At 37.9% G+C, this 13,588-nt stretch overlaps 1 protein-coding gene across 1 annotated transcript; it reads right to left on the reverse strand.

The window, feature by feature from the left end:
* Positions 1-9,241: 9,241 nt before the first annotated feature.
* On the reverse strand, positions 9,242-10,933 carry LOC111377359. The gene is made up of 3 exons (XM_023000443.1): positions 10,685-10,933; positions 9,409-10,549; positions 9,242-9,348 (listed from the first exon to the last, which is right to left on the reverse strand). The coding sequence occupies exons 1-3, from the start codon at positions 10,931-10,933 to the stop codon at positions 9,242-9,244; spliced, it is 1,497 nt and encodes a 498-aa protein (XP_022856211.1).
* Between the last annotated feature and the right edge of the window lie 2,655 nt (positions 10,934-13,588).

The following is a 13,588-nucleotide window of genomic DNA, read 5'->3' on the forward strand; positions in this document are numbered from 1 at the left end:
TCGTAAGAAAATGACAAGTAAGAAAAGAAAAGTCTTCAGAAAAACTACCAGTCTAGAATCTATATATATATATGTTCGACTTATTGACCCTTTGCATTTTTTGGATCAATGCCGAAGGTTTCTAAAATATTGATCGAAAACAAAATTGAAGAGATGTTTTTATGATTTAAAAAGAGGGGTTGTATATCTCTGTGATACTATATAACATCAATAAGTATTTCAGTTATATGCTAAAAAGGAAATTACCAGTACAAGATATCAAATGTTTATTTTTATCTATTTCAGTATTGTTACCGTTTGTACGATTTGAAGTTAAAGAATCAAAACATACAAATATATTGAAAAACAAAATGTCATTTGCAGTCGCTCAATACCTTAGTCGTCCTACGTGGCATTAATGTGGCAGTTGCATCAAATTTCTAACTGTCACATGTATATTACATAGGACAACTATGATAGTGAGCGACTGCAAATAATATTACTCAGATAGAAAAGGCATATTATCCTCACAATCGTTTGATACATTGAACTAAAATAATAATTGAAAATACGTTATTAAAATTTACAAAAACTAAGCTTTGACTTGCTTCTAGAAAAGTAGTTCTTCTTAATGAAGAAGTAACTTTCTGATTATGCCTAAATTTCTAATAGTTGTCTCTACAGCGTCAAATGCTAAGTTACGGAGTTTCAGTTCGTCTTTCAACATGAGGTTTTGCCCAAACTGGCAAATGGTTGGCACTCGGCGACTTCCTTCTGTGTTTTGTGGATTGTTGTGTTATTTTGTTTCGCAAGTGTACGACCCGTAACAAGTAGTAGTGGACCTAAGAGTCCGGTTATCGATCCCACAAAGACTATTTTCTAGCACTTAATTTAATCTTTTTTAACTACTATTTGACGAATATAAATCAAAAACAATGATTAAATGTGATTTTTATTCTAAAGACTTAAAAATGTGATTGGATTCAACGAAAAGTGATTGAGAATTCAAACAATAAATGGACGTCAGTGCGGAACAATTTCACCTATTGGTCACCTTTACTCATAAATCAAGATTCATAACACCTAAGGTAGTGTTCGGTCGAATTCTTCTATTGTATTCAACTTACCCCTCTCGAGTTCTCATTGAGCCTATTTAATTAGTTTAATTCCATATCTCTATGCAAATTAAACTTAATTAAACGAAACATTGGTTCTAAGAATTCACACACGACCGCAGCAATTAATACAGGTATCTCTACACATTATATCAATTTATCGAATTTTAACATGTGGTCTAAACAAATAATCCGCATCTCTATGCAATCATTGTTCACAAATCATCTAATTAGTGATCAAGTAATTAAATGTATTAAGAACAACATTAAAATCAACACATGAAATATAAAAGCACTAGAATCCCAATTGCATGAAATAAAGGATTCCAAAAGATTACATTGTTCGCCCTAAAATCAAATTTAACTACTCATAATAATGGAAGAAAAATAGGAAATTGTCTTAGAATACATCACCGAGTTTGAAATAAAGATGTAGAAGAAAAAGTGAAATTCTTGCACCAAGATCTCCTTCCTCTTCCAATGAATGCTTCCAATATTCAATTCTTGGTGTTAATCTTCTTAAATTTCTCCTTTGAATCTCTCTTCTTGTTGTTTTCCTCTCCAATATGTCAAAAACCCCTCAAAAGTATGAGGAGGATGTATTCATAGGTGTCCCCACGTTTTTATGTAGAAGTAGGATTTTTATGGCTTTAAAAACGGCCCAAAAAAATGCGCCCTAAATCGCCAATCGCAGCCTCTAGGCGCTACAAGACAGTGCTTGGGCGCTGTGTCTTCAGTGCCTAGGCACTGGCTATAGCGCCTGGGCACTGTGTCTTCAGCGCCTAGGCGTTGCTGGTAGCGCCTACCTCTCTGGTCCAAATTTCATCCTTTCTACGTTTCTTAGCGCCTAGGCGCTATGAGTGCAGCGCCTAAGCGCCATCTTTCTGCCCCAATTCCATGTTTTTGGCCTCTTCGTCCACTTTAATATTTCTTCTCACATTGCTTCTTCTTATCTTCAAAACAACACTAACAAACACATCAAAAACGTTCTATACTCATAAAATCTAGCATTTAATCAAGCTAAAATTGTGCGAAAATCATGAGTGACACAAACTCATCAAATACCCCCAAACTTAACCATTTGCTAGTCCTCGAGCAAACACTAAAACCCATAAGAATAATTAATGGACACACAAGCACAATCAAGACAAACAAAATCACTTAAAATAAATTTCGCTAGATAACTTGCCTTCATGTCTTAGAATTAAAAGCATAACTTCGATTCCATAAACCACTTCAAAGCTATAATGCAAAAGTTAAATTCTCACTTATTCAATGCAAAACGGGTGTGTGTGTGGAGAGTCAAGTGCAACGCTGTACAATAATAAGTTGACCCAATTCCCGACCTTAGAAGTCAAATTTTTCCTTACTTTGCTCGTGGGATTCACACGTCCCCAAACTTATTTTCTTTTCTCTTTCCAAGGGTGTAACCCAAGGTTAAATTTTCAATACTAATTTCTTACACCACTCAAGTTTGGTTAGATTTTACTGATTGTAGTTCCACATGTCAACAAATGAGGATTCTCCTTATTTTTTACTGCTTCAACCTCTAGGAATCAACCAAGTTACTTACCTCTTATCAAAGGTCTAATCCTCTAAAACAAGTGTTTGGGGCTTAATCAAGGCATTTGCTATTTTTTCTCTCTCTCTTTTTTTCTCTTTTAATTAATTTTTTTTCCATATATATCTTTATTCTTTAATCACTCTTTGTGCGGGCGTCTCTCTCTTAAACTTTCTAAATGACCCCTATAGTGAGCTTTAGGCTGATAACTCCCAAATCAGATGACTTTAGGGCACCAGGTTTTAAACCCTTACAGGCTTAATCACTCGAGTCATAAAGGCTACGAAGAGACGATTCACAATGAGATTATTAAAGTTGTCCTCATTGGGATCTTTTTCTTTATGCGGTGATTAGTGCAATGCCCCTTATTAAACACCTATCCTCGAAAATCGACCTCTAACTTAAGGTTTTCACCCAATTTTCATTTCATTAGTCTCAGACAGTCCACACAAAAATTAACACACACGAAATTCACATTTATCTTCAAGTTTTCCTACAACAGTGCAATCATCCAAACGTCCTAAATTTGGTTTAAGGGTATTGTGATATTTAATGGTTGTTTGGGTTTAGCATCTAAGTTCTCTATTTCAACCTATAAGCGTGAATCAACCTCCTCATGCACAATGCTACAATCAACTCACGTGCAAAAAAATAATTTTCATTTCACACGAATAAGCAAAAATCTAACTCAAACACATAACTCGTCCACAATTCATAAATCAACTCATGTTCTCAATTACACATATCAATACCGGCAAGGTTATCTAACACACGCAAGCATGCAAAAACACGAAAAAAATTTGTTTTTTTTTTGCTTTTTTTTTTTAAACACAAACAAGCAAATCACATATAAGCATTCGAGGAACTCAACAACGTAAGCAAAATTATTCACACTCCCCAAACTTAACGGAAACATTGTCCTCAATGTGAAATAGAAACAAAATGGGAAGGGGACGTACCTGACGGACGACGACTAATTGTCGTCCTGGGTATTCGGAATAGGATTGGTAGCGTGATCAGGTAGGAGAGGCGGCTGAGGAAATGTTCGATTAGAGTAAATCGAAGCCAATACCGCATTGAACTCATGTTGATAATGGAATTGCTTGCACAATGTATTTTGCATCAAATTCATTTGCAATTGCATCTCATGAAGCTGAGCAGCAAGGGCTGAAGTGGGATCACTAGCTGGTGTCGGTCGGCGTGAACAGGACAGCTGGTCGCTTCGAGGAGGGGGTGGAGCACTGGTGGATTCGGAGCAACGTAAGAACTTCTAAGTACGCGCTGCGTGATAGCCGGTTTGGGGTGCACAACCTCTTCAGTCGGGTATGTGGCAACACCACCCGTTAAGCAAAGCTCATAAATTAACGAAGGGTGCCCTAGACCACCGGTAGTCAATCCCCTCAAAGTGTGTAAGATGTTGTTGTGAATAACTTTACCAACATCGATGGATATGCGGCATTGAATGGCATAATTGAGGGTTGCCCGTTCTTTTGTTACTTCACTTAAGTTGCTACTGGAAATAAGTTTACCAGAAATGAAGTGGTGCCAAGCCTTACAACTCGAAGTCATACCAGAAGCAGGGAAGTTAATTACATCAGTCTCCGAACGTTTCCATGTAGTGCCAGTTGTAGTCAAGGCTTGAATAACCTCATCAGGATCAACACCCTCGTCACGAAGTCTAGAGTACTCGTCATTTTCAATATCTTGCAAATGATAAAACCTGTTGATGGAGGTTCTATCAAACGGTATCCATTTACTCCGCACAAATACTCGAAAATCTCGATGCTCCTTCGCATTGACGTAGAACTCCCTAACAATCGGAATTAGCGCCGATCGTGGTTGCCGAGCAAACACCTTCCAATTTCGCTAACCTATTTACTCTGTCATATAATTGTCAAAACCACGTTCAGGGATACAGGTCTTGTGTACCACCAAGCTATTATAACGTTCAGCGGCCTCGGCACTAATGAATTTGCTCCTGTCAAATGAGCTAGAAGAGGAGGTTGCGGCTTTAGATCTCTTTTTAGGTGGCATTGGACCTGTACAAGGGTAGAACAAGCAAGCCATGAGCAAAAACAGTAATAAAGGAAAATAAGGCAAGGCTAAAAATCTAGCCATAAGAGGAAACTATGATCGAACGTGCAATAGATGTATTCTAAACCCAATTTTCAATTCATGATCATCTACATGGCAATTCCCACATAATTCAATTAGCATAATAGCCAAAACAGCTCCTTGTACCCAACTAAGTTCACCTAGACAATTCATCAAACACATTGAAAGCACCAAATTTCCACCAAAAATTTACCCATAATTTGGGAGTAATTCATGCCACATTATTCGCACCACACACAAAGTTCTTGACACTACAACAAGGCAAGCCCTCCTCGTAACATAATTAACAAAAATAGGCACATAAAAGCAACAACTATAATGTAAGAGGAGCAAATACAATAGCCATACCTGGAATGGTGTTGTGGAAACTAATTGGGATGGATGAATTCACACTTATCAACAATGAGATGTGGAAAACAACAAAGGGGAGTGGAAGGGGGCAAAAAAAATGTGTAATTGAAAGAATTGTGATGTGGGTGAGGTGATAAAATAAATTCAACCAAAAACAAAACTAAATAAGGAAAGAGAGGGGAAGAGTGTACCTTGGAAGGGTTGAGCGGGAGATGAGAAGGGGTAAATTCAAGGGGTTGGGGAAGGAGATGAGAGGGGAGAGGGAGGAGATGAGAGGGAAAGAGGGTTGGGAAAACTCGTATGTGAGGAGGGATGGGGGTTTAGGTTATAAGAAATAGAAAAGAAATGAAAAAAATAATAAAAAAAAATGGGGGGGAAGGGTTTGGTTCGCTGCGCCTAGGCACTGCGTTTCTGCCTAACTGGGCAGATGCAGCGGAGGCGCTGCATTTCTGCCGAAGCAGGCAGTTCTCAGCGCCTGGGCGCTGCAAACTTAGCGCCTGCCTCATTTTGTAAAAATATATTTTTTTTTATTTTTTTACCTCACCCTTTTTCACACTCATTCATTTTCATTATAGAACTCAAATTCCGCAATATGTAACCTTCATGGATTCTCCTACAAAAGCAAAAGAAAGAGTTACTACGATAGTATAAATTATTAAAAGAAGAAAACAAAATCAAAGCATAAACCAATAATCAAATAAAGAATAGAGCTTGGGTTGCCTCCCAAAAAGCGCTTCTTTTAAGTCATTAGTTGGACGTAGTGTCGCAGTTATTCGGGAACAGCTAGATTAAGACTCTCTTTAGCGGTGGGAAAATCTTCCACATAATGCTTGATGTGTTGACCATTTACTTTGAAATTTCCTTTAGTTGGATGGTGTAATTCAACTGTCCCGTAAGGAAACACCTGAGAGACCATAAAAGGGCCGGACCATCGAGACTTCAATTTTCCTGGAAAAAGTTTAAGCCGGGAATTGTATAATAGCACTTATCCCCTACTTGGAAAATTCGTTGCCTGATGTTCTTGTCGTGCCACTGCTTTTCCTTTCCTTATAGATGGATGCATTCTCATATGCCTCTCTTCTGAATTCCTCCAACTCATGTAGCTGTAGTACTCTTGTTTCTCCAGCCTTTTCGAGGTCCATGTTTAACTGCTTCAATGCCCAATACGCTCTGTGCTCAAATTCCACTGGTAGGTGGCATGCTTTCCCAAAGACTAGTCAGTATGGGAACATTCCTATAGGTGTCTTGTAAGCTGTGCGATATGCCCATAAAGCATCGTCCAATTTTTTTGACCAATCCTTGCAAGATGCATTCACAATGACCTCCAAAATTCTTTTCAATTGTCTGTTTGATGTTTCCACCTGTCCACTTGTCTGAGGGTGATAAGGAGTGGCAATTCGATGTTGTACTCTGTACTTATGCAAAACTGCTTGGAACAACCGATTGTGGAAGTGCGTTTCACCATCACTTATAATGGCCCTAGGTGATCCATATCGGTTAAATATGTGTTTCTTTATGAAGTTCACCACCACCCTTGCGTCATTTGTAGGCAATGCTTTAGCTTCTACCCATTTTGAAACATAATCCACCGCAACCAGGATGTACCGATGGTTGTAAGATGATGGAAATGGACCCATAAAATCAACCCCCTAGACATCAAATATTTCCACTTCCAAAATATTGTTAAGTGGCATCTCGTGACGCGCTAATATGTTACCTGTTCTTTGACACTTATCGCATGACCTACAGAAACTGTGGCAGTCCTTGAACAATGTAGGCCAAAAGAAACCACATTGGAGCACCTTTGCTGCTGTTGTAGTGGGGCCAAAGTGCCCTCCATAAGCCGAAGCATGTACTCGTGAAAGGATCGGTTTCATTTCATTCACAGGCACACATCTCCTAATGATCGGGTCCGCCCCTCTCCTATACAAATTTGGATCATCCCAGTAATAGAATTTCGCTTCATGACTGAGCTTCTTCTTTTGCTAATAGGTGAGATCCGGATCCATATAGCCACTGGCTAAGTAATTAACAATGTCTACATACCACGGAGCTTTTTCTACCTGCAGTAACTGTTCATCTGGGAAGACCTCATTGATATTCATATCATCTGAATTCTGATGTTGCTCTATCCTTGATAAGTGATCCACTACCTGATTTTCTGTTCCTTTTTTATCACGAATCTCGATGTCAAATTCTTGTAGTAACAGTACCCAGCGAATCAGCCTTGGTTTCGCATCCTTCTTCTCAAACAAATACTTCAAAATTGCATGGTCTGTATAAACTATCACCTTGGACCCAATCAAATAAGAACGAAATTTGTCAAAATCAAAAACAATTGCAAGCAATTCCTTTTCAGTTGTTGAATAGTTGATCTGAGCATCATTCAATGTTTTGCTAGCATAGTAGACAACATGAAATACTTTTCCGTTGCGTTGTCCAAGCACTGCCCCACTGCAAAGTCATTGGCGTCACACATGAGCTCAAAAGGCAATTCCCAATCTGGAGCCACTATCACAGGTGCCGATGTCAATTTTTCTTTCAAAATGTTGAAGGCTTTCAAACACTCCTCAGAAAATTGAAAGGGTATATCTTTCTCCAGCAGGTTACACAACGGTTTTGTAATTTTTGCAAAGTCTTGAATGAATCTTCTATAAAACCCTGCATGTCCCAGAAACTCCAGATCCCCTTTACTGAATTAGATGGCTGCAATTTCTCAATCACCTGTATTTTGGCTTTGTCCACTTCAATCCCCTGTGCAGAAATTCTATGTCCCAATAATATTCCTTCCTTTACCATGAAATGACATTTTTCCCAATTAAGCACAAGATTCTTCTCCTCACATCTTTGCAATACAAGAGCTAACCACTCCAAGCAATCATCAAAGGAATCTCCAAACACAGAAAAATCATCCATAAAAACTTTAATGTACTTTTCTACCATGTCAGAGAAGATGGCTATCATGCATCGTTGAAAGGTTGCTGGTGCATTGCATAAACCAAAAAGCATTCTTCTAAACGCAAATGTTCCATAAGGGCATGTGAAGGTTGTCTTCTCTTGGTCTTCTGGAGCAATTACTATCTGATTATACCCTGAATATCCATCCAAAAAGCAATAATGAGAATGTCCTGCCAACCTTTCCAACATCTGATCAATGAATGGCAATGGAAATGGTCTTTTCTGGTTGCATTATTTTGCTTTCTATAATCTAGGCATACTCTCCACCCTGTCACTAACCGTGTTGGTATCAGCTCGTTGTTCTCGTTCTTCTCCACTGTGATTCCACTCTTTTTAGGTACAACATGTACAGGACTCACCTATGAACTATCAGATATGGGATAAATTATTCCTGCATCCAATAATTTCAGCACTTCTTTTCGCACTACTTTTTTCAAGGTTGGATTCAATTGGCGTTGTCCTTCCACTGATGCCCTTGACCCGTCCTCCATTAGAATCTTGTGCATGCAAAGAGTTGGACTGATCCCTCTTATATCTGCTATTGTCCATCCAATTGCCATTTTGTGTTGCCTGAGTACCTCCAACAATTTATTCTCATCTTCCCTTATCATGTCATTTGCAATGATTACTGGCAGTGTTGACGATTCTCCCAAATATGCATAACGAAGGTGGGAGGTAAGGGCTTAAGTTCAAGAGTGGGTGCTTTTTCCACTAAAGGTACCAGGGGAGAAGGGTTGTCTCCTAGAGATTCATACTGCCAATGCCTTCTTCCTATGGGTTGCTCGGCTAAGTTGACAACACATTCAACTTTTCCTGCATTTGTTGCTTCCAATTGTGCAAATTCTGCCTCACAAAGATTTGTGTGATGCTCTATATCAAATGTATCCGCCACAAGCTCTTCAAGAACATCAACTTGGTAGCAAGTGTCGGAAGTCAATGGGTGTTTCATTGCCTTGAACACGTTGAATATGACTTGCTCATTATCCACTCGAAGAATCATTTTTCCATCATACACATCAATCAATGCTCTCCCAGTAGCCAAGAACGGTCTTCCCAAGATCAGAGGAATATTTGAGTCCTCTTCCATGTCCAAAATGATGAAATCGGCCGGAAAAATAAATTTGTCGACTTTAACCAGCACATCTTCAATAATTCCCTTTGGTCATTTGATCGATCTGTCGGCCAGTTGCAAAGAGATTGTTGTAGGTTTTGCTTCTCCTAATCCAAGAGACCTGTAAACAGAGAGAGTCATCAAATTAACACTGGCACCTAAATCACATAAAGAATGTTTAAAGAAATTAGAACCAATTGTGCAAGGTATAGTGAAACTCCCTGGGTCTTTTAGCTTAGGAGGTAACTTTCTCAATAGTATTGCACTGCACTCCTCATTCAAGCATACGGTCTCATGTTCTTCCAGCTTCCTTTTGTTAGATAGGATCTCTTTCAAGAATTTTGCATAGCTGAGCATTTGGGCAATTGCGTCTGCAAAAGGAATATGGATGTGCAGTTTCTTGAAAATCTCCACAAACTTAGCAAACTGATTATCCAACTTCTTTCTTTGTAACCTTTGAGGGAATGGAATTGGTTGCACATAAGCCTTCACGGGGCTGGGTGCTCTTTCTGCAGGTGTTTCCTTCCTTTCGTTTTCCTTGTCAGTTGGTTGTTCAAACTCTACTTCTTTCCCAGCCTCTTCACCCATTATTTCCATTTCTTTTCGCTCAGGTCTCTTCACATGTATTTCTGGAAGTTGCACCCCACTCCTGGTAGTAATAGCTTGTACTTGCTCTTTTGGATTGACCATTGTATTGCTTGACAATGTCCCTTGTGAGCGTTCTGCAAGTTGTTGAGCTATCTGACCAATTTGTGTTTCCAACTTCTTGATTGATGCTTGCTGATTCTGAAAATTAGTGTCAATCTGCTGAAACACCTTGTCAGTCTTCTGTATATACTGGTTGAACATCTCCCCCAAGCTTGGTTTTTTCTCCTGTTGGGTATTATTTGAACTGTTCCCTTGTTGATTATTCGACCATCTGAAATTTGGATGTTGTCTCCATCCTGGGTTGTATGTTTGAGCAAATGGGTTAAAATTTCGAGACCCATTCTGAATGAAATTGACCTGCTCGTCGGGATAGCCTATAGATGTGCAGTTTTCTGTCAGATGATTAGCCCCGCAGTTCTCGCATGATGGACTAGCTGTCATTGCATGTGCTCTTTTCGTTTGTGATTTCACCAATAACTCCACTTGTTTTGTCAATGCCACTATTTGGACGTTGGTAGCTGCTGCGCTGTCTAACTCATACATTCCTCCTGTCTTCAGTGGCGCCACTCTTTCTGATGAGCACATGGAATGTGTAGTGGCAATCAACTCAAACAGTTCCATGGTTTGCTGCACAGATTTTCCTATAATTGATCCTCCAGCTGAGGCATCGACTTGAGATTTTGACAGTGGTGTAAGTCCAGTGTAGAAGTACTGCACTTGATTACCTATAGTAATTCCATGGTTTGGGCATTTTCTCATCAACTAATTAAACCTATTCCATGCTTCGTGATAGCTTTCTCCCTCTTTTTGTTGAAAAGTCTGAATTTCTAATCTGATTTTAGCTACCCTCGTCGGTGGGAAAAATTTATTACAGAACTTCCTGATTAGTTCTTCCCATGTATTAATGCTAGCGTGAGGCTCAGCATCTAACCACTCCAATGCAGCATCTCTCAATGTAAATGGGAATAGTTGTAGTTTAATAGCATCTTCATTGACTCTCGGAGCATGAAAGTTCTGATAGTTTCTGAGAAATCTAGAAATATGCGTGTTTGGATTCTCTTGAGGTAGCCCGTAGAATTGCAGGGCGTTGCTCATCAAGTTAATCTAATTTGGCCTGATCTGAAAGTTATTCACCCCAAAATCTGGATACACGATACTGGAGCGCATGGGTGCTGCTATAGGTGTCAAGAACATTGATACTGGCAAATCCCCTTCATTTATTTCCCTTTGTTCATGCTGTTGTTCCTCTTGCGGCCATTTGCCCAATCGGCTGAATAGGAATATGGATTTGTTAATTGTCAGCTATTTGATGTTGCTATTTTTGTTTGTGTTCCTTGTGTCTTCGTCTGAAGGTACGTTCTATTTCCGAATCAAACGGTTCAAGATCGTCACCTTGGGCACGGAGCATACAACGAACACAATTTTCTGTAATTAAAAGAAAAATAAACAAATCAAATAACAGCCAAAATAAAAAATAAATTAAAACTTAAAGAAATAGTCCCCGGCAACGGCGCCAAAAAACTTGTGTTATTTTGTTTCGCAAGTGTACGACCCGTAACAAGTAGTAGTGGACCTAAGAGTCCGGTTATCGATCCCACAATGACTATTTTCTAACACTTAATTTAATCTTTTTTTAAACTACTATTTAACGAATATAAATAAAAAACAATGATTAAATGTGATTTTTATTCTAAAGACTTAAAAATGCGATTGGATTCAACGAAAAGTGATTGAGAATTCAAACAATAAATGGACGTTAGGGCGGAACAATTTCACCTATTGGTCACCTTTACTTCATAAATCAAGATTCATAACACCTAAGGTAGTGTTCGGTCGAATTCTTCTATTGTATTCAACTTACCCCTCTCGAGTTCTCATTGAGCCTATTTAATTAGTTTAATTCCATATCTCTATGCAAATTAAACTTAATTAAACGAAATATTGATTCTAAGAATTCACACACGACCGCAGCAATCAATACAGGTATCTCTACACATTATATCAATTTATCGGATTTTAACATGTGGTCTAAACAAATAATCCGCATCTCTACGCAATCATTGTTCACAAATCATCTAATTAGTGATCAAGTAATTAAATGTATTAAGAACAACATTAAAATCAACACATGAAATATAAAAGCACTAGAATCTCAATTGCATGAAATAAAGGATTCCAAAAGATTACATTGTTCGCCCTAAAATCAAATTTAACTACTCATAATAATGGAAGAAAAATAGGAAATTGTCTTAGAATACATCACCGAGTTTGAAATAAAGATGTAGAAGAAAAAGTGGAATTCTTGCACCAAGATCTCCTTCCTCTTCCAATGAATGCTTCCAATATTCAATTCTTAGTGTTAATCTTCTTAAATTTCTCCTTTGAATCTCTCTTCTTGTTGTTTTCCTCTCCAATATGTCAAAAACCCCTCAAAAGCATGAGGAGGATGTATTTATAGGTGCCCCCACGTTTTTATGTAGAAGTAGGGTTTTTATAACTTTAAAAGCGGTGGAAAAAACGCGCCCTAAATCGCCAATAGCAGCGCCTAAGCGCTAGCTATAGCGCCTGGGCGCTGTGTCTTCAGCGCCTAGGCGCTGCTGGTAGCGCCTAGGCGCTATGGTTGTGGCGCCTATGCGCTATCTCTCGGGTTCAAATTTCATCTTTTCTTCGTTTCGTAGCGCTGTGCAGCGCCTAAGCGCCATCTTTCTACCCCAATTCCATGTTTTTGGCCTCTTCGTCCACTTTAATACTTCTTTTCACATTGCTTCTCCTTATCTTCAAAATAACACTAACAAACACATAAAAAAACGTTCTATACTCATAAAATCTAGCATTTAATCAAGTTAAAATTGTGCGAAAATCATGAGTGACACAAGCTCATCATGGATGTTCAGACATTAACTTTTGATAGAATCTAGGATTCATTATCAATCTTGTGTAGGACTGTGTAGGACCAGTTAGAAGCCCAAACCAAGCATTAAAGTAATGGTTGGAAGCATCCATGACAGCAAATTCAAACCAACGTGCAATCAGTGGCAGAGTCGATTAGTTCGTGAGAACACTAATAAATAAATATAAATAAATAAATAAAATAAAATAACTTTGGACAAAGAAATACAAAATAACAATAAAATTATTTTTAAAAAAAAATTAGAATTGATCTCTATGGATTTCATGCCTTAAAAGCGCCGTATAATTACATTATTATCAATTACATCAAATATATAAAGATTTTCATTTAAAAACTTTGTCTATAACTTCCTACCGTACTAAAAAAAGACATCTTGTAACATGTAAAAAAGCAATATACGTTAATTTCATGTTACTAAAATATATATGTCAATCGCGATATTCATCAAATTCACTCTAAACATAATTACACAAGTTCTATCAAATTAAAATGTTCAAGTTCTAATTAAACTTTCACATCAAATTAAAAAATATGACAAAATTAAGGCAAACAATGAAGCAAATCCAAACAAAAAAATAAATATAAGAAAGGTGGGTCACGTTGTACGGGTTTTAATATAAATATTTGCAGATAACATTTCATAACCACAATTAGTATTAGATGAACTATGCCAACAACTTATATCAAAGTTTTCATTATACTATTAATACGTCAGTTTTAAATTAATGTTTAGGAGTATTTCACTAAAAAAAACATTCACAAATATTATGGTATATCATTGTGTTCAAAGATATTAGTCGAATGTATAAATATAAATAAACTCCATTTTCTATGACGAC

Source organism: Olea europaea, chromosome 3 (genome assembly GCF_002742605.1).
Source record: "Olea europaea var. sylvestris chromosome 3, O_europaea_v1, whole genome shotgun sequence".
Lineage (NCBI taxonomy): Eukaryota > Viridiplantae > Streptophyta > Magnoliopsida > Lamiales > Oleaceae > Olea > Olea europaea.

Coding starts and splice junctions, on each gene's coding strand:
- LOC111377359 (XM_023000443.1), bottom strand. CDS start 10,933: ATGAGCAACGCCCTGCAATTCTACGGGCTACCTCAAGAGAATCCAAAC. Junction 10,550..10,684: donor AATTTTTCCCACCGACGAGG/GTAGCTAAAATC, acceptor AATCAAGTGCAG/TACTTCTACACTGGACTTAC. Junction 9,349..9,408: donor TAAGCTAAAAGACCCAGGGA/GTTTCACTATAC, acceptor TATGTGATTTAG/GTGCCAGTGTTAATTTGATG.